The sequence below is a fragment of the Ischnura elegans genome, chromosome 11, assembly GCF_921293095.1.
Source record: "Ischnura elegans chromosome 11, ioIscEleg1.1, whole genome shotgun sequence".
NCBI classification, from domain to species: Eukaryota; Metazoa; Arthropoda; class Insecta; order Odonata; family Coenagrionidae; genus Ischnura; species Ischnura elegans.
The window spans coordinates 63,546,749-63,569,241 of record NC_060256.1 but is presented as its reverse complement, the minus strand read 5'-3'; the positions used below and the strand labels follow the sequence as shown (position 1 = coordinate 63,569,241).

At 37.9% G+C, this 22,493-nt stretch overlaps 1 protein-coding gene across 1 annotated transcript; it reads right to left on the bottom strand.

Moving 5' to 3' along the window:
- Positions 1-13,716: 13,716 nt before the first annotated feature.
- LOC124168239 (transmembrane protein 192) lies at positions 13,717-21,011 on the bottom strand. The gene is made up of 8 exons (XM_046546378.1): positions 20,848-21,011; positions 20,624-20,764; positions 20,377-20,493; positions 20,183-20,297; positions 19,882-20,043; positions 19,688-19,799; positions 19,213-19,350; positions 13,717-14,068 (listed from the first exon to the last, which is right to left on the bottom strand). Exons 1-7 carry the CDS (start codon positions 20,884-20,886, stop codon positions 19,224-19,226), a joined length of 813 nt encoding a protein of 270 aa, XP_046402334.1. The 5' UTR covers positions 20,887-21,011; the 3' UTR covers positions 13,717-14,068; positions 19,213-19,223.
- Positions 21,012-22,493: the final 1,482 nt, after the last annotated feature.

Here is a 22,493-nt window from a genome sequence, read left to right as displayed (position 1 = left end):
GACAATTTGTTTCCTTTACCCCTATGATTTTGTTATTGAAAGAAATGTCTCTATTAAAATTTTTATAATTTTAATGATTTTCAATCAAGCAAAATGTATCCAGAATGTAATCAGAAAGTTATTTCGTACAGCAATAATGTCTACTCTTGTCATATGTGTGATAGGGTCAATCCATACCAAGAGGACCAAGAGAGTAGTTGCTTGACCCTCATAGAAAAAAATCATTTTTGAGGGTGGGTTTTTTATTATTAACTGCCCTACTATTGCCATAAATATCAAAATTATTTTAATATTTATGGCAATAGTAGGGCAGCCATTTATCGATAGCCACATAAAGCATTTTCTGATTTAACATTGGAAGGAAATTTCTCGGATAGTGTTAGATCAATTTTGATCAATGAAATACAATCTTTCTTGGAATCCATATTCGTGGATACAAATTCAAACACATAATTAAGGAATGCCTTTTGTTTAGGAGCCCTTTGGTTAGTGTGTAGTCCAACACTGTACCATAATTACAATCCTTGCCTGAATGTCAATGAAATACACTATAATAACATTCAAAGCATTATCAAGCTTCACCATCTGCATTGGAGCACAATTTTGGACAGGAGGAACTTTAAGGAAAGAATTAAACAAGGTAAGGAGGTATTTGTGAAGATAATAATATTGAAGTAGCCCCAGCAAAGCTATTAAGTATTCCATCATAACGTGGGACTAGATAGCTCAAAGACATAGATCGTTACGCTACAGGGGGCAGGGAGCTTTCCAAGGTGCGTTGGTGGTATGCAATGGTATGCCTCAGCTATAATGCATCTGAGGTCTGATCTCATGTACAAATGACTTTTTGATATTCATCAATGATTTTTTATTATTGTTTTTCATGCTGGTGAAATAAATACTTTCATTACAGAGCCACCTTAAAGATTGTTATCATTACAATTTTTCAAACAATAGGGTAGTTTCCTTCATCAAAGGATACGAAAGGCATTGATTGCAATTCATTACCCACCATTAGTGTATTCATAATATACAAAGTATTTGGTTTTAGAAATACCAGTTTAGATGAATAGCAATGGTCAATTTAACCGCATTTGAAAAAGGCCAGATTGGCACCCATGCGATGCCACTCCACGTGACGTCACAGGGACCTAGTTTCTATACGAGTAGATAGGAGTTCTACATCGTCTGAGATTACCAATGCATGCATGAGGCACAGAGCTCAGGGAACATGTCTTAATAATCACCTATTAAAACTGGCTAAGGTCGGAAAGTTTTCTTCATTTGATAAGGTAATAATAATCCTTATTTAAGCCAAGCGCTACCAGCTAGCAGGGTACTCTGCTACCTGCTAGCATCCTGCATCGCATAAGCGCTCAAAGCCTTGCCCCAAGGTCACCTCACTTGCGGCAGCGGGAACCAGAACGACGTCACACGGAGTTTACCCAGCATTCACACTTAGCCCTCGCGTTTTCGCACGCTTGAAAATTTTCACTTTTCATTTAATCGCGAAAAATAGATATCGTCATTTAAAAATCTAAAAGCGTGAAATTCGTACTCCAGGAGTAATAATCTTTCGATTTAGGTAATAAAAAAATAATAGGAAACCACCCTATTACAAGAAAGGGGAGCTGGACACCCTCCCTTTCATTTACAATTGGGTATACCCAAAAACAATAAATGCAGTTTTAAAGGCACAAAATTTTTAACCACAAAATAATTAGTACATCTGACAAAAAGTTATCTTACCGCAGACCTTTTTTCTTGTCCTCTTTTAAGACTTTAGGGCAAAAACCTGCAAATGTTAAGGATGAATTCAAAGCTGCCTCAATTTGGAGTGAATGGAAGATTGCCAATCAAAAGTAAAAAACTAATTTGGCAATGAAAGTAAAAATTGATGATAAAAAAGTTGAACCAATTTTGCTACTGCACAGGAATTTAAATCCAATAACATTCTCCCTTAAGCTCCTGAACTATTCCTCTCAAGATAATTACAATACCAATGAAATAGGCCAGTATGATCATGCATTAAGGCCTGGTTATATGGTACAGTCACTTTCAAAAGTTTTAGGACAAAGTTTGTGGCGCCACTTCTGCTTCTCGAGAAAATTTAGTTTCCCTTACTCCATTTGTTTTCCTTGCTCACGCACTGCAAATATTTCGCTTCCATGTGAAGATATATGAACAAAGAGGGAGAAGTTACTTGCTAAATTTATCGTTTTGTTTCGATCTTTGATGGATTTAATGATTGATTTCGTGTGCATACTCTGTGTCCTTGCTCCGGTTTTCACTGTTGGTCTGATATTATGTATTACAAAAACGTCAACGTCAGAAGTCGTGGTGGCGTAGTGGAGTTAATGCGACGTCGTCATAGTAAAGGTTGTTGGATCGATTCCCCTGCTCGGAATTAAGATCTCAACTTTTTTTTCCTTGGTAACTCCTTTTGTATTTAATAATGGGTTTCAAATAATTTAAATTCGCTGTAACCGTTGCATATTTTTTTAAATGGTAATATACAAGTTTAGAATTGGGCAAGGGCTGACGTATCATTTTTATGGATTGCTAGTACACATTTTGAACGTTAGGGATTTGCAAAAGGGGTAACCGTAACCCGAGGGTAAGGGGCGCATTCAAACCCAGCGTTGGTATTAACTTAGTGATTTTAGATTGGCGATGAAGGGTCATACATAGCAGTTGATTATTGCATTAATTGGTTTAGAAAGCTGTTGATTATTATTATTTTCTGCATATTTCATCACACGTCTCTTCACGTCACGAGACGGGTGATAAAGCACGGTGTTCATCACCACAAACCTGAGTCTAGGGATTCGAAATAGAGCTTCGAAATTAAACTTTTAAACGCACTATTTATAAAAATCCCTGGGCAAGACCCCCGGTATGGGCATCCCCAATATTTTTTTATGAGTCGGCACCCCTGCATATATATCATTATTAAAGATGGCGGAAATAAGGAATTCGCCAATATTTGAATCCTCTTTCAAGTACTGTGTTAAGGCGAACGAGAAATAACTTCACTAGCGCGTTCAGAGCACGTTAAAAAAGATAGGGAGTAGAGAAAGCTGGAATCGGCTTTCTCTTGTTCTTAAAGAAAGGCGCCAAGGGTCTGAACGTCACATGCGACGGATAGATATTTTGTGCTTGCAGTGTTACCCACACACCACACAGGATGGGAACGACATTCAACAGAAAAATGTCTACCACCACCAGATTTTTGAACAAAGCCCTCGGAGAGAATTACCTATGCACTGTCAAAACGAAAATCTGTCTCCGTGAAATTACCCACTCATGCTATACTCTTACCGTAGCAGGCATATAGTGCTAGATGGTAGTAGAGCTCAATAACCAACTACAACTCTTAAATAATTTCAAGTTTTTATAACTTAACTGAGAATCGTTTAACAAATAAACCTTTAAATATTGAAAAATGAAAACTGAAGGAATGAAGTAAATTCTATTACCATGACAAATTATAAAATGAATCCCAGGTTAGTTAAATTTGTGGATATCAATCATCTCTCCCCGAATGATCAAATGAAAATGACTTAAAGTGAAAATAATAATTCAATAAATAATCAAAAATAATTACTTGCGAACCCAAAACATATGGGAAACCTTAAAATTGTTAACTTAATTGCCGTGTTTTTTTCATTACATACCCATATAAAATAAATTTAAATTTTCGTAAAATCTTTTATCGACCAATATAAGTAAAAAAATCAAAACATGATACAAAAATGGCAAAGCTTGCAAATTATTCTTCGGAAGCGTAAGCGTTGGTTTTATCTAATTAATAGCGAGTAATACCGCCATTATTTTCTATGACCGCCTCCAGTCTGGAGCTCATAGAACGAACTAAATTCGCGCACACTTGAGGACGGCGTCCAATCGATTGCCATATTTGGCGCACATGACCATCTAGCGCATCCAGATTGCGCTCATTCCCAATGTCCCATTCTCTCACCACTACACTCCAAAGGTTTTCTATGGGATTCAAGTCTGGGGAATTAGATGGCCATGGCAAAACATGAATCCGTGGATGCTCCTCAAACAAATTAGAAACGATATTTGCCCTATGGATTGGGCAATTGTCCTGGACGAAAGTCACTTCCTCGCCAGGCGGAACGACCGTTTCAATATACGGCAGAAGATAGTTCGTCAGGATACCCACGTACTCCTCTGCATTCAGTCTTGGAGTCGTGAAAACTATAGGCCCAGGCCCTGCAGCCGTCATTGCACCCCAATAACTTTTGCTGAGGCGTCCTGAGTTATTCCTTGTAAGGATGTGCCGCTGATCGTATCTATGAACGTAATATGTTCATGTTGTATTATTCAATTCCATCATGATTGACAAAACAATATAAATAAATATTAGCAATTTAAGAAATGAAAGAAATGCTTTCATACCGTGTATTCCTTGCCCTCCACAGTTCTATTCTTCCTTCCTGATTGCTGCGAAAAGTTTTTTCGTCCGCGAAAATAGTTAAGTCCCAAAAAACCTGGTCGTTTACTAAATTATTTCTGCCAAAAAGCAACCTCGAATGCTTCTGCTGCTCAGTTAAGAAAGGCTTTAGGGCAGGTTTGTGGTGTTGTATGCCATGCGCAATCACCCGCCTTCTAATTGTTGCGTAGCTGCAACCAAATTCCGCCTCCCTGGAAATCGCAGCTGCTCCGCCAATACTGAGAGGTTTATCCTCAATCAAATGGCGAATCCTGTTGTCCTCCAAATCGTTGGTGGCCCGAGGTCTGCCACTTCTTCGCCCGTCCTTCAGGGATTCGTCGCTTTCCCTAAAACGCCTAATACACGGTATTCCGGGACAAATTGAGCTGGCCAGCTACTTGGGCAACTGTTTTACCGCCCTCCACCATGACAATTATCTGTCCGCGTAAGGGTGGACTCAACCGCGTGCTCCTCTGCTCTTCCATAGCCCAGAAGTTCAAGACTGGTTCTGAGTTAACGATGAAGTTGTTTCTGAACCACGTGCTTTTCTTTAGTTCGCTGGTCCATGGTTCACGGTTCTCAGGTCCTGTTCCCATGATTACCACTTCAAAACTATGGATATCTTTCATTCCCACTAATTAGTAATTCGTGGCATGGATAAGTGGTTAGAGCGTTAGTTTGCTGTTCTGGAGTCTTAGGTTCGCATTCCCACCGAAGCTAATATTTTTCTTTTGAAAATTTTTGATTTCAGCGTATTTACTGTCATAATTATTTTTCAGTAGATACTCACAATTTATAAAGGGCTTAATTTGTTTTTTATGCAAGCTGACCCGGCGAACTTCGCACCGCCTAGCAATCAATGAACATTTATTTGAAATAAATCAACATTCAGCCCTGGTGATGAGTGCCGAGACGGTACTTGAAACGTTGGCCGTAATACAAACATTAACCCGGTGGGAATCCCGAGAAGAGTTTACTCACATTATTCGCCGGGAAAGTATAAAATCATATTTCACAATTAACATTTTGGTTACAGCATTTATAAATAATGAGCGGCGGAACCGATTTGAATCGTTTTTGACTTATTATTATACCGTGAGGAAAAAAGTCAATAAAACTACAACAATTAGTATTACAATTGCTTGTCAGAAAGGCATTTTCTCTATCTACATAGGGTTGACCAGGGCATGTTACGCAGAATTTCTTTCTGTGAATTTTCTTATTTTTATGTTTTAACTTATCAAATTTAGACATTGTGTTTTTATAAAGCAGTTAATAAAGTCCAAATTGTGGCGAGCCATTTATAACTCGGTTTGGTAAAAGTGCACTCCGTAAACGTGCCCCGTATGTAAACGAACCCGAGTGCACACTACACATTTGGGTTTATTCTGCACTAGCACCTTCTGATATACAACAGTTTTTGCTTTGTTATTAGACGCACGAACAAATGAAGCGGATAGTTTACCAACACTGAACATGACACATATAATTTTTCATGAGAAAAACATGGATTTCCTAAATTCAGACTACAAACACTCAACGGTTGACATAGTAGTTAGCTAATCATCATCGCGAATGAAACACGAAGCCGTAATTTGAATTTATTTGAACTCATAGGGCATATCAGATGGGATCATGGGAATCCTTGGAATGAGAATATCCTCATCTTTGAATTTTCCTTTGAATATAACCGCGTGAATCACATTGATTATCGGTTTTTTATCACCTAACATGTTCCATTGCATATTTTAGGTTTCAAAGGTTCATGACCACCGAGTCAACCTTCAGCTGTATATTGTGCGGTGGTAAGCCAGTAGTCACATCTAAGAAGTTTAAAAATGCAGATGGATAGTTGGTGACTTCATCTATTTTTGTAACACAGTCAATAGATTTGAGTAAATGCAGATTACCAATTATTTGCAAATTTCGAAGTTTCGAAGAAGTAATCCACATCTTCGTCCTGAGCCGCCGAAATCGCTCGCTCGCTCTAAAATTTGTGATTATTGTGCTCATCAGTCATGTTCGAGAGCACTTTGTTGAGGAGTTCATCTTTCGATGAAACGAAATTGCAAAAATGCCGAGGATATGAAATAAATCCGCTCGATTCGTCGACAAGAACACGGCCTTTACCTATAGTCAAAAATTTTTATGAGGCTCAGTCATTAAATTGGTAAAAACAAAACAGATCATTTAGTAAGTAGAATGACCGACTTGAACTTGAGCTGTTGAAGTGTTGCCAACTCCAAAAAATGTCCCCTAGCATCCATATTAATTTCTTCCATGAACTGATATTATTTTTAAATGCTACTTCTGCTATTCGAGGTTGATACGAATCCAAAATCCATTCATCTAGAAAATCGTTCAATATATATGTAGCCGTTCCCGAGTTATAAATAGTGTAACTAACACGATTTACGACTTTTTTATGAATATAAATATACTTAGATAAAATAAATAAATAACATAGAAACACTGAAAAAGGGACACCCACAAAATGTTTTTCAGACGTTTCTATGCGGTTACCCACCATTCTCAATGAGTGAGACAGGATTGCTGATGTCTTCTGTGGAGTTTAGGGGGGGGGGGGGGGGAGGTTGAAGGGGTAGGTGGAGGTGAGGGGGAAATGGGGAGGGATTGGCTGGTGGCTACTGAGCGACGATCAGCCCTGGCGGTTTGAACGCTGTTTCCACCCAGGTGTGCTGGGGGAATTGTCTGGTAGTATTTCGATTTAGGAAAGGGAAAAGCACTGCTCGAAGGAACAATTTTGTGTTGGAGTACTGGTTCAACGAATTCTCCAATGTAGTAGGCAGGGCAGAAATTTTAGGATAGTCGGTAAATGGAATTAAATGAAGTATTTAAAGGAAAAAGGAGAAGAGGAAGATTTGTTGATGACTGGTGGGGAGGTGGAGCGAAACAAGAAGCAGCACTTGCATCTTGGGCGGATGCATGTTGAGGAGGAAGAAGATAGGGGGGCAGTGCGGGGGAGAGAGGGGCGGGTGGATCGGAATATTTGCGCTCGTTGGGTGCCTTTCTGTAGGTGATAGAAGGGCGGGAAGGGAGGAGATTGGAAGTACTTTGGTTTGCGCTGATGATGGGGTAGAGGTCTCTTAAGATATTTTTTATTTCTTAGGACGGTTTAGGCCTTCTTCTAATTCATTGGATAAAATTCTAGATCGTGCATTCGCAATAGGTTATAACATCAACAGGTTCCCATTATCAGCTCGCCGACAACTTGGAAGAATCCGTTCTGACAAATTAGTTGGATTTTTGCATTGATTGAAAACTAGAAAACGCATTCAACGCAAAACCCAAATGAAGTAGCATGTGATGATTATAAAGGTTATTTGCTGTATGTAAGTCAAGTTGGACGTCATATAATGACACACATAACATCCGTCTCAAGGGACGGGTGAAAAAGTATGGAGCTCATTGCAGAAAAGAATAATAATCAACAGCCAATCTAAACCAATTAATGCAATAATCAACTGCTATGTATGACCCTTCATCGCCAATCTAAAATCACTAAGTTAATACCAACGCTGGGTTTGAATGCGCCCCTTACCCTCGGGTTACGGTTACCCCTTTTGCAAATCCCTAACGTTCAAAATGTGTACTAGCAATCCATAAAAATGATACGTCAGCCCTTGCCCAATTCTAAACTTGTATATTACCATTTAAAAAAATATGCAACGGTTACAGCGAATTTAAATTATTTGAAACCCATTATTAAATACAAAAGGAGTTACCAAGGAAAAAAAAGTTGAGATCTTCATTCCGAGCAGGGGAATCGATCCAACAACCTTTACTATGACGACGTCGCATTAACTCCACTACGCCACCACGACTTCTGACGTTGACGTTTTTGTAATACATAATATCAGACCAGCAGTGAAAACCGGAGCAAGGACACAGAGTATGCACACGAAATTAATCATTATATCCATCAAAGATCGAAACAAAACGATAAATTTAGCAAGTAACTTCTCCCTCTTTGTTCATATATCTTCACATGGAAGCGAAATATTTGCAGTGCGTGAGCAAGGAAAACAAATGGAGTAAGGGAAACTAAATTTTCTCGAGAAGCAGAAGTGGCGCCACAAACTTTGTCCTAAAACTTTTGAAAGTGACTGTACATTAACACGTACAAGTTAATGTACATTTGCGTGAATGATTTTGGTGGACTAGAACGGAGCATGTACGAATGCAAGAGCCAAATAAGAACAGGTTCTGTGCATGTATTCATACAAGTTGGGTGGTTACACAGTGCATTTTGGCATTCATTTATTTATACATTAACTCGCACGTGTCAACCAGGCCTTCAGAGATGGTTCTCCTGCAACAGTTATGAGGGACAAGTGAGCAAATGAAAAAGTTATTTTCCTCAACACTGTACAAGATAAAATGCACCGCATATCAGGAGAATATCATTTGAATAAGATTGCATGAAAGTTAGCCTTGACATATGGAATTAGAGGAAAAGGTAAGGAACTCTTGTGATTATGATAATGGTGTGCACCACCCTACTTAGCCAATGAATTAAAAAGAATGTTCATTGGAAAGGGGTTCCTTATTTTGGCCCAAAATTGCTATTCTTTAACCCTTGGGCTGATGGAATGTTTTCTAATGGTCTGCATGGTGAGTGTGGGAAAAACGTTTGTCAATGTTCGACCAGATTTTCTTACCACTGGCAGCCTTTCCTCCGGACCTCATTGTTTTCCCATCCGGTCGCCGTCCGGCCGAAAATCCGCCTCAAGGCATCGCCACACACTGTCAGTTCTGCCTCAAGGCCTGGACTTTACTGTCCAGGCCTTGAGGCCAAACTGAACGTGTATGGTAGGCCTGCGGCTCCGGCCAAACTGCGCAGTCCCGGCCTCAAGGCTCAGCCTTGAGGCCAGGACGGAACATGTATGGTAGGCCTTAGAGAGAGCTTCCTGCCCTCTATGGCCCATTCACAACAATAGCAATTCCAATGAATCCTTGCATTTCCTAGGAATTTATTTATCTAGCCACAGTCCATTAACCGGGACAAATTATTTGAAAGCATTGGTCTCTTTTTCTTATACTTTTGGTTGTGGGTCTCCCATCCCTGCGTAATTACCAAGGACATATTATATTAACACTAGAACCACGGACGGGACTTTTTTGTCCCATCGCCCTTAGCAAATGTTTGCCATTCATGTACCAGAGGTTTGATCCCTTTGAAATTTACAGACTTTTACTCATTTTTTATGCTCTTTCGAATGGTTATATTGAAAATACTGTACGATGTTTGGTTCGCGAGAAAAACTACGATTCACCTAGAACCGCGGGATGGGACTTTTTTGTCCCATATGGGGAAAACATACAATTTCAGTTTTTTTTGTACACTTATTTTGTATTTAGCATAATAACAGTTTATTACGAAGGGGATCGATGCACAGATATCGTTATTCTGCCAGTTAGAAGCGCAGAAGGGAATAATGTGTGCACTGCGCCGGCCAACTACTCACGCAGTGCCCGCCGCGTCACCTCTGCCCGGCGTGTCTGCAGGTCTGAGCTTGCAACCAACACGCTTCGCCTTGCAGCACATTTAAACATTACCTAAACACGTGTTTTGTTCACACAAACCACAAAAAAACCGTCAATTATACTTAAACATGACAGGATCAACGTATTTTGTCAATGGGACAAAAAAGTCCCATGCTGCGAGTTTGGTGGGGTTGGAAATTTCAGCGGTTCTAGTGTTAATGGTCTGTCGTCAGGGTATAGGGTGGGCAGTCCTGCATTATGAGGGTCCACTACCTGCTAGACACACGCCTGGGGTCGACGGAAAAATATCTTCCCCGCTCATGTCCCGCATACGGTGGCAGCAAAATTTTGACGCTCCCGCAGCTAAATGGTTAAAATAGTTTGGTGATGAAAGGGAAATATTGAGTGATTGTAAAAAAATATTTAACATTCAGCAATTCTCTCATAAGATAACAAAATTGTTACCTCTTACTTTTCATGAGTTGGTGACAACATTGAAATTCTGGTTGATTTACTCATTAAGGGAAAACTGAGAGGAAGTATGTGAAAAGAACAGAAAAGCACAAAAGGTCCATGCAGAAGGCTTAGGAGAAACTGAGAGCAAGGGGTAGCCTCTTCGGTAAGAGTGTGAATTGCCACAAACTTTTTTGCTAAATGTTTAAGGGTTAATCTGTTTTTTTTTTCTGAAACAGATCTATAATAATCTATTATGCGGAATGAAATATGCAATGACATACTACCTGGATGGAAGCGAAAAATACTTAGTATTCTAAAATTCTACTCGATGAAAAGTCAGCTTTTGGCAGAAAAATAATTTCATAACTTAATCTTCACCTTCTTCCACTGGTCCCCACTCTTTTGGGGTCCATGCCCCCTAACATGTTTGTCCAACTCGAACCACTGCCTCTCGGACGTCGCCTTTCTGTGGCCCTTAGAAGCGTTCACACGCAAAACATCGGTGATCAATCATGTAATTAACTAAAACAAAAATTATATCATCTCTTAATCGAGCTGATATTTTCTATGCTTCCCTAAAAAATATAAATAAATAAATTTTTCTGTATCTAGTAAAAGTGTTATGCCATGGGAACTTTAGATGAGATTTTATGCCACTCGGAAAAAAATGAGAGGCGATGCGGTATTACGGATTAAAAAACAAGTAAATATTTAAAGAAACATTTTATGATATGTTGCTTACCTTGTCAGCACAATTTTTAATAGTTTAATTGGCAACTGTATAGTTTCGATGATGCCAATGGTTTTGAATAAAATTCATCTAATTCCACAGGAAAATTTACTGCAACTTTCCCAGTCAAAGATACAAGCCATCGGCCAGCCCATATGAAAGTGACTGTTTTAATCCACTCATCATGATTTTAAATTTCCCTGATACCATGGACTAGAATGCCGGACTTTTCCCTGACCTGTAACAACCATCTGGGATCAGTGACAGTAAAAGAGAGCAAAATTTTGACCAATGTGAACTGATATAGGCATACTGTACAGTATGAGCTTCCCCATGAAAAGTTGGGAGGATACAGAAAGAAGATCTGTACATGGAGACTGGAAGAAAAATTAGCACTGTCTTTTGAGGCCTTTTTACATGGGGCAAGTCATTGCGCAATCTGATGTATGTACCAAGGCGTAGTCAAAATTGCATCGTGTAAACCAATGAATTGCTAGAACACATGCAAGAATGCATGCATGCGAGATGGCTAAATGATTCCCTACCTTTTTCCCGAATCATTTTTTCCGAAGACCTTTTTCCCGAATTTTTTTTCCGAATCCATTTTTCCCGAATAACCTTTTTCCCGAAAGCTTTTTTCCCGAAACCCTTTTCTCCTAAACATTTTTTACCGAACACCTTATTTCCCGATTGTATAAAAAACAAGCTATTTATCGTAAAATTCAACAAGTGGGACTCCAAGTCCCTTACAATGACCCAACAGATAGAACCCTCAAAACGACAGTTCATATGATGGCAGCTTTAGCGTTTGTTCTAGTTGAAGACGTTGAAACAACTTTCGAGCTTCTAAGAAAGTACGCGGATAAAAATATTCCCAGACTTGAGCCAATTATGAAATATTTTCAAGAATCATACGTTATTGGTGTAAAAGCTGTTGGCAGATGACGCGCTGCTCCTCCTCGATATCCTCATGGTACGACATGCACGAGAGGCTGAAATCGGTTGTAGAATAATATGAAGATTACAAGAACGATAGGAATTTTCTTGAATTTCTTAGAGCTATCGCGCACAATATAATTTTCTAAAAAAATAATGTATCTTGTGTATGAATATATGTATTTGGTTATGAAAAATATGAACTCATTTTTATACAATCGGGAAATAAGGTGTTTGGTAAAAAATGTTTCGGAGCAAAGGGTTTTGGGAAAAAAGCATTCGGGAAAGAGGACCCGTTACGGTTCGGGAAAAAATTCTTTCAGGAAAAAGGTCGTCGGAAAAAAAGATTTGGGAAAACGGTCGGGTGCCTGGCTAAATACCCCTTTTCCAATTCTGCGATTTCGACAAATGTTTTCGGTGCTAATCAGTGCAATTCCGTGCCCCACGTAAAACAGCCTTTAAAGTTCTCTTTTCTACCCCTGACCCTGAATTCCCTTCCATCCCCTGCAAAAGGCAAATTAACAAAAATGAGCATTTTAACTAAGTTCATCGAAAGGTTAGGAGAAGATTAAGAAAAGCCTACCTGAGATTACACTATAACCCAACAAAATATATACATACAAACCAACAATGGTCAATACGTAAACCAACAACATGAATTTTTAACAACTTTATCTTAAAAGCACTCAAGTTCTATTTTGAATTATTCAAAAATATTCATTAAATATAAATGAACACTAGTAGACAAACAATGGTGGGTCGTTCCATTTCAAATCACCCAATACAAATGAAATTTGTTGCTCAACATTTTTAATTTTCTTGATTTTTTAATCATGAGTTCCCTATGGGTAGACAGTCACCAAACACTATTTGAAAAAAATTTATGAGCCATTTTTTTTGGAGATGTTCTTATGTGTCTAAATAACATTTTGTAAAATTTTTGCTTGTTTTCACTCAGTCCCTTTTTAGATATTGACCTGCGAAAATTGACGTTAAAAGGTTTTCAGCTATTTTTGATAACCCGTATTAAAAAAAGGAGTGCATTCTCAGAACTAAAACTTATGCTGCAAATAGTTATTTAAGTATTTAACACAGAAATAAAATTTGATTAATGAGTCTCATTTCCTTCATAAAAATTTTAGGCCTAAAAAAGTTAATATGTATTGACAAATTTTTCCCGAGTTTTTGCAGAAAGAGTTAGACTGACTCTCTTTCATGATAGAGCAATTAAAACAATGAATTCCTATAGCTCATTTTATGCTAAACTCACTGGTTTTTTAATTATTCTGATATCTTTTAAAATACATAGCTTCGAAATTTAACTTTATGCAAATCACGTTTTTCATAAAAATTTGCCCAGCCGCCCTTTTAAAAATGGCTGCCAAAAAAAAATATGGCTTCTAAATTTTTTTCAAATAGTGTTTTGTGACTGTCTACCCATAGGGAACTCATGATTAAAAGATCAAGAAAATTAAAAATGTTGAGCAACATTGCCTGGGTGATTTGAAATGGATTGACCCTCGTGCAAAACAAACTTAATAACTCTAACTAGAACTCTCAATCACCATAAACTTGTAGGGCAAAGATAAATACCAGTACCGGAAAACTCAGAAATTTCAGGTTAGTATGCAGTGTGAGTTTTATTATTTTATTATAAAAAGGAGGATTACTATGCACATGAGTAATACAAAAATATAAACACAAATCTATGGCTAACCACTGAGCTTAAGCAGTGGCATCACACAAAAAAGGGTGATTGTTCCTAAAGACAATACCTTTTCAAGGTCTAAAATGCAATCATCAATAGAATATGAGTAGTTACATCACAGGCACCTTCAAGATCAACAGAGAAAATTAAAAATTCTTTCATGCAACTTGCAAGATCATCAATGACAATGAATATCATTTAATTATTGATAGCACTGGTCCTACTTATTTCCTTGTTAAGTCTTCATAGAGATCCTTCTGATTCAGCTTACCTGAAACAAATTGATGGCCATGTAAAAATAGAAACATTCACTCAAGGCATTTCCAGTAAGAAAGGGTAATGAACTTCTTAGGTCCTAATATAACTTTTTTCAGGAAAGTGGGAAGCACAGTGTAAAAGATCAGTAAGCTTACAATCTTCTATATTATTTCTACTGCATAGATACCTTTTTCTCCACTTATACGCTATCAAACTCTACAAATGATGTACTAAAATGCACAGAATTTATCAGAGGACATGCGACGGCATATCTTACTCCCTAAATATTGCTATTGTTCCCTAAACTTGGTTTTTAAATAATTTAAAAAAAAAGAAAAAAAAACAAAAAAAAAAACAAAAAAAAAACAAAAACAGGTAAATATTCCTGATGTTAACGGCGCACAAACTGATAGATTTGTTCATTTGCAACAATATCTCGCATTCTTTAAATAAATTTTATCAAAATGCGGCTGATTCCACGTTCAAGTCTCCTGTTTATACGTACGTATAAGTCATCATGTGCGTTTAACAGAGGATAGTGTAATTACTTCCAATGTTGTGTTTAAAGAGGTCCTGACCTCTATTTGTACATGAACATTCCAATTAAATTTGTACATAAGACCCTGCCTTTTTTTCTACATTTTAAAATTAGAAACGCGCCTATCCCTCTGTGGACCTGCATTGAAAAGAGCTGGGGAAGCCCGCTGGGAGCGGGCGCAGCACGCTCGAATTTTACATTATTACACTATGTGCACTGTTTAGGCAAGTAAAAACTGCTATTATATTGGTTCGCTTTGTCATGATTCCCACCAGCTTGAAAAAGGGGAGCATTATCAAGATTCTTCTAATAAACCATATTATACAGATTTAGATTTTTAATGCTTTCACGATTGCTTATAGTTATAGAGACATTAACTAAAAAACTTTTTACATAGAGTTTCACACAGTGTAAGTATCAATTTCCAAGTGGAGCAAATTCATTAACGCATTCAGCGTGGAGCACATCAATTGACTTGCTCTGCCGCTCGGGCCTGGAGCCCTTTCTCCACCTCCGTACGTCAGCCGCGGCTTGTTTACATCGTTTGCCTCATTGTTCTCCATAAGTCCACAACTTCCGCAGAGATAATTATGTATTTAATTAGAAAACCTTTTTGTCACTTGTAATCACATTTTGGGCTATTTAAAATACATTCGTTGAGAAAACACCAAGAGTGCGCGAATGTCACGGAAGGAATCATCGCATCGAGTGTTGTGATTGTGAACTTATGTAATATACTTTACGCTTTCCATGTGGAAGTGTTAATATTTGCATTGTGATACTATTTGCGTGTTATTTCAAACAACTTTAGGTTGATATGACTTGAACTAAACATACTGGATCAGTGTTAATTTGTTATATACTTCATTGAAGGTATGAAGATTTTCTCTAGTTGAAATGAATGACTGTAGTTTTATGATTAATAATTCATTAAATGTTTCCTTGTTTCGTGCAATCATTCTTAATATTTGCCCCTTTCTTTTGTTGGAACACACAGTATGTACCTACTCAGTGCTCTCATAATAAAAAAACTATATTAAAGTCCTGTATGGTGTTTGGTTAGTATGGTAAAGTAAATTCAGCGTTAATATAAACAGAAGTTTTGTGAACCGGTAATGAATTCAAAGAGTGTGAGGATTTAAGTGATGCCATTTGCATTCTTTTATGGTAGCAAGATGCTTTTTCTATTTCGGTTTTGCAGCCTTATGATCGCAAGGGTACTTACGAAGGTAGGAGAGTTATTTTCATTATAAATCCCATTCTCATTTGCTCACAAATAAAGGTATTGAAATTAAGGAGAAAATGAACAAAATGACCACGAAAATATTTCATTTGAAGTGCATCAATCCCAAATAGCAGCCCATTCGCTTTTGATGAAAATATAATTTAATTTCATAACCAAACTTCGCGAGTCAGCCATGGGTACTTATCACTTCTTGCAATAAGTAATTCAAGCAAAGCAATACGTTACATTTGTAAAATGATGGAATATATATATATATATATTGTAAAATACCTTACACTATTAGAACACATAATGTAATATACGTGTAACATTGGCAAAGTTAAATACTGCTACCACTATGTACATTTTATGTTTCAAGTGTTTAATAAATCATTTTTATTACAAAGAGCATGCAATTAGAGCATTTCCACGGATCTAGCATCTGAGATTACGATTTAAAATCATTAGCTTGGGCCAAAAATTGTAAACAAAAGTCCGCCATGTTGCTTAAAATGCGTCGGTAGGTCCTACCGAGCGTTTCGAAATTGTTGGTAGCTACCGACGGGTTTACCGACAACTGTCGGTGTGATAATGACAATCGTCAGTAGAACGTGTCACCTGAATCGCTCATACCGAGAGTTATCGGTAGGACCAGCTTACCGACACTTACAATCGTTGGTACGGTGTACAGAATTCCGCCCCTGGTTTTGGACCCCCCTAACAAAATTTCTGGCTACCCCACTGCCATCGACTGTATTCAAATTTTCCTCACGCATGTTTCCCCTGAATTTTGTCACTTTCTTCTCGCATACAGACTTGTGTTTCACCCGAAAATGCTACAGTTGTGGTGAGGTGGATTTAGCACTTCCTCACGACAATTTCATGCCACAGTGCATGCACATGGCATACATTGGTTCTCTTTATCTCAATAGAAATGTTTCTATACAATGAAATACATTTTTATCAGTATATCATTAAATTTAATTGCAATTGCGCAATCAGCAACACAATTAACAGTGTTGAAAACAGCATTAACGTCACATGCGACGAGGGGCTCGACCACTCAGAAAGAGGAAGGGGTGGGCAGCAGAAGTGCGTAAATTAGAGGTAGAGGGGTAGGAGCGTGTTCCCTCTGTATTTCAAGCAACGAGGCTACAAATGAGGGAGTCAAGGACAAACAAGACAGGTCTTGCTTCAGTGACGTCGTTGCCTTCAAAGCGAAGCCAGGTGAGCTACATGATATATGAAATTTTGATTATTGTTTGAGGGGTTAATGCTGCACTTGTTTCTTTGAAAATTGTACTGTTCGGACAATGTTGCACATAAGTATAGTCTAATTGTAAATAGAAAACTTACAATTAGTGGCAATCAATTAGAACTGAAAAATAAACAGAAATATAATCCTGAATTTGTTGCATTTGGTCTAATTCTCTTTTAAATCTCATGAATGTCATCTAATTGTCGAAGCTATCGAGACATCTTCGGGCCCAGAAAGTCACTCACCTAGCATTTGTTGTCTAGAAACAGAGAATTGAAGCAGGTAGGCCAAAAAAGGTCAGTTGGTGAGACAGGGTAGGGATGAAACAAGCTTCATTTGTTCTCGTGTAATTTGATATTTTCCTTATAAGACAATGATTTATGGTCTGTGTGATCTTGGAAACACAAAAAAACAGAGGCCCGGGCTAATGGATGGCCGATTGTGGTTTTCCGAAATCTGTGACGTAATTGTTATTAACCTACGACACTTGAGGTTCCCCGGATGATTGATAAATCTCTTGGGAAGAGTCACACTATGTGCCAGTCGTATTTTGCCTTTTTTATTTTCGACGGCTGAAATTCTGCTACGTAACCTCGGCGAGAGCTTTCAACCCAATAGTTCATGAGTAGGACAATAAACCCCTTGCGACGGCACATCCGAAGAGAAAATTGGAACTTTTTCCACCCTCATCAATTGTATACACATATTTTCATGGGACACGGGATATTGCATTCACTGAAGCTATTACAGTAAAACCTCTATGTAATGAACCCCTTTACATCATAAACCTCCATACTTCATACCACCCCTACAGTCCTGTAAGATTTACATGTAAATTTATAGGCAAACCTCTTTGTAGTGAACCTCTTCATCCCATAAAACCTCCACTTATCATACCAAGGAGACACCCCCGAGACTGCCTAACTACCTCCACTAAGTGTACGAGACAACTAGAGACCATTAATGCAGCTGCAATTGCGTACATGGAATGACATTTTCAGCAATAAATGTTTCATGCTTATTTTTTTTTTACACCTTTAATATCCTGTAATTTCCATGTTAACCATTAGTTATGGCCATTTTGTTCCATATGAGAGCATACCTAACAGTAAATAAGAAAAAAGATATCTGACTCTCCTAATCATTTTAAGTGACTGTTGAATTAAGAGAGATCACATCGTTTTCTCTTGAATCATGGTAAAAGTCACGTGATAGCACTCGCTTTCTGTTATCATTAAATACTGTACAATGTGAATATAGTCCCTCCTTTTTTTCCAAATGTGCCTGTGATAAAAGTAAAGGGGGGACTAATTTCAAATGCATTTTTAAATTTTTTCCAAAACTGAAGCCTCAAAATTAGGAATTATATTCAGCGAAAAACGGTAATAAATGTATGTTCACTAATGCGTGCATGTTTATTTAAACGCATAAATATAATGGTTTAAAAGATAGTAGTGCCTTTCATTTCAGAAGGATATGAAAAAATGGTGCCCATCACTGAAACCTCTCTATAGCGAACCTCCATACATCAAATTGCCCAAATTTTGGTCCCCTCCATTACCATGTAAAGAGGTTTTACTGCATTTAAAATTTCAGATCCAGATCCGATGCCTTCCACGACTTTGGATCCGATGTATCCTATGAAGGGCAATATCCACAGATATTTGGATCCAAGGTATCCGATCCGACCATCCGTATTGATAACTAGTCACAATAACATTACGATAGAGAATGTTTATAAGTTAATTGAAATTATAATTTTCTTGAAATATCATCCACAAATTGCTTTTCATATTTAATTTTATTACACATTTTTTTTTCAGCTGTTATCTGAAGTGTTTTCTGACCTTCTGAAGATGCACATTGAAATTGATGAAATTGTTTTTGTTGCATTATGATGTTTTCTACTGACTTAAAACCATATTTTTTACTCATAAAGCTATTCCAATCATTACAGATTTTAAAACCTCCAAAAAATGGCAAGTCCCCATTTGGCATTCTTCCGAATTTAGCGTTTAAAATTTTCTTCCCCCCACCCCTTAGAAAAACCTTAAATCGGGATTCTACTGTAGACATATGGGTCACTTGTGATTCCAAACTTTCCCCTCAATTCATGGTAAATAAGAGAATACTTACAGCTGAATCTTTCATGAAAGTCCAAAAGATCCTTCTAATTCGATAATTTTCTCACAAAGAGCATCACTCCTAAACCGCAAACACCGAATAATGTCAGCCTGCGTCTGGACCAACTTTTCATACTCGTCCCTCGTATTCCTAAATGAAAGAAACATGTGTGTTACTGCAGCAGAAATGTCAAGGTGAGATGGTAGATAGGCCGCAGGTGAATTAACAGCCTTCTTGATGAAACAAGTCCATCAATGTTTACACTTTGATACAGACACATTGTAAACACTCATCTATAAGTTAAAGTTTTGAGTGATATTGAGCCACACTTTTCCGTGCACTTAATTTCCATAAATTAAGGTGGTTATTGTGAACAATGGTATCATTGCCAGCTGAAGTTAATCCATAAGAAGACTATTAAATAATGCTGATTACCAATATAACTAGAGAAGGAAGTTGATAAGAAAGGAGTTTTTTTTATAATTACCAGAATCCAATTTCTCCTGAGGTATGATTGCTTTCTCCAACAAATTGAGGCTGCCACTCATTTTTTCTGAAGTCTGGAAGATCTTTTTTTCGGTTAAACCTACGCACTTTCACTATAAGAGAAAAATGTTACTGCAAACAAGCTCTTCCAATTACAACCTTCTGCACAGTGAAAAAACATTCACATTAACTCACCCAAGTAAGATATACAATACGGTATGAAAAAAATATTTTCCAATGAAATAATCCCCAGCAGATACTCATATGGCCTCAAAAAAGACGGATTTTCACACTGCTTCTTCAAGTCATCATAATTTTGACACAAAACAGTGACTAACACCAGCATCAGAGTATTAGCTGGAATATAACATTTGACAATTTCGCATTTATAAGCATTGATAGGTTAAGGATTCCAAAATTCACATTACTGGGAAAAACTAAAACAAAACACTAGAGCAGCCCAAGACAAGTTTACAAAATGAAGCTTTGTACTTACTAGCAGACACTAAGTAAAATGTGATTTTGCTAGATACAGCTATATTTTTATGAAATTCCACATAGCCCCTAATCATCAGCATGTGATGTTTCTGCCTCAGGAAACTGTGAACGATCTACAATAGAGGATAATGTATTCTTATTTTCCGGACTCACTTAGGTTAAGATCATGGTCATATATTTAATGATACTCACCAAAACAATGAGCCAAAAAACGGCATGAGCGTAAACGATAATGAAAAACGGCTCACATTTTCCAAGACTGGATGGCCACAGAAAATGTAACAACACGGCTGCTACTTCAACACCGACCTAAATGGAAAGCAAATGAATAACTACGAAAAACTACTAGCCTTGATGCACAGTTACCTCCGACAGGCCGAGAGAGGTAAAGAAAATATCAGTACATTAAAGTGTGAAAGTAATCATTTCGTGGTCTTACAGCAATCATCAGCTGCAGAAATACAACATGCCCGGTCCGTAGAGGCTTGAAGCCATCGAAGTCTGCGTGGTTCCTCGAACACAAAATACAGTTATCATCATCAGCATCAGCAGACGACTCACTTGGAAGAAGCACTCCACCCTATGATTATAAGCATTATCTTCAATACAAAAACAAAACGACTTTGATTAATACTGAGTCAAAAATTTACAAAAAGTACTGACACTGGATGAAATGCTGACGCCCCTTGTAATGCTAACCATTGCTAGAAGAACACATAATAATCATCACTACCAATAGAATATCGGTTTGTCCATTATCTATTTAACAACAGACAACAGGTCAGCACCTTGTGACTCAAATCAACTCGACTGCACTCGAATGTTTGCATTTCATATTTAGCTATCGCATTATTCGCCGGTTATCGATAGATCGATAGTTATATCGATTCGGGTGTGATAGGAAGTTGTTTCAAGTTTGAACATACGTAAATTAGAGACATGATGATTCATACTACAGTTCCTCAGAAAATACGTCGATAGGATGAAAGTTATACATCTTTTCGAAAAATATCTTCAGCGAACATATATTTCTAGAAAAGCGAGTGTTGCGACCGCGCCTACAATGATGTAGCCTAATTAGTTTTTCTTGATTTAAATGGTCTTCACATACGTTTTAGATTATTTACATTTATTTTTATTGAAACTTCATTTTTAGTGTTAAATTACCTCTCAACATGGCATAATTAAACGAAGAACAAGGAAACCAGAGTGCCTTTGAAAGTGCCATTCATAATTCTCTTGCCACTCTGCCATGTATAGTTATCCGTGATTGTGTCGGGCAATAGCATGAAGGCTATAGGCACACTATAGGCCTTATTGTGAATGTGAGAGGGATCCCATGAAGAGATTGGAGACTGCCAAAATACTTCTTAATTACTCCATGGAAACCAGGCTTAATTGGCAGAATTATACAACGTAAGGTTGGTTGATTGGTGACGAAAGGTATGAACATGAAAGGTAAATAGATAAATGTACGCAAGGGCAAACGAGTATTTGGATGAAGATCTGTTTGGTTTTAGAAAAGGGAAGTCAACTCATGATGCAATAGCAATAATAAGGTCCTTGGTGGAGAGGAACCTAGAATATGACAAGGACATGTATGCCTATTAATTACGTGGATTTTGAAAAAACATGTAGATTGGAGGGATAGCCGACTAATTTGTAATCTGTATATGGCCCAAACTGTGCAAGTGAGGGTAGCAGGCAGAGAATCTGTGTGAGCATGCATTGGCCAAGGAGTGAGCCATGGCTGTCCTCTATCGCTGCTGCTTTTTAATATATATGCTGAGGAGATGGTAAGAGATGCATTGGTAGAGTTGGAAGCTGGAGTAAAAGTGTGAGGAATGATGTTAAAATCAGTGAGATTCCCAGATGATCAGGCGTTGATTAGTCAGTCAGTTAGGGGTCTTCAGGCTCGGGTGGATGCGTTAAATGAGCATTACGAGGAGTATGGGATGAGGATTAATCACAAGAAGACCAAGGTTGTGCGGTTTTGTAAAGCATCGCGAGCAAGGAATATGAGACTGAAGATAAAGGTGGGTAGGGAAAAACTTAACCAGGTAGAGCAATTCAACTATTTAGGCAGCACATAAGAGAAAAACAGATGCAGTAGTACGGACATCAAGAGGAGAATTGCATTAGCAAAGGAGGCTTTCATGAACAGAAAGGAGCTTCTGAGAGGATCATTATGTAAGAGTTTGAGCCTCTACGGACAGATATATAAGGCGGCCAATTCACTGCATCATTACTTCACTGACCTGAAGAAGCCGACTGTAACGCCGGCGAAACTGTCGTCCGAGAACAATGGA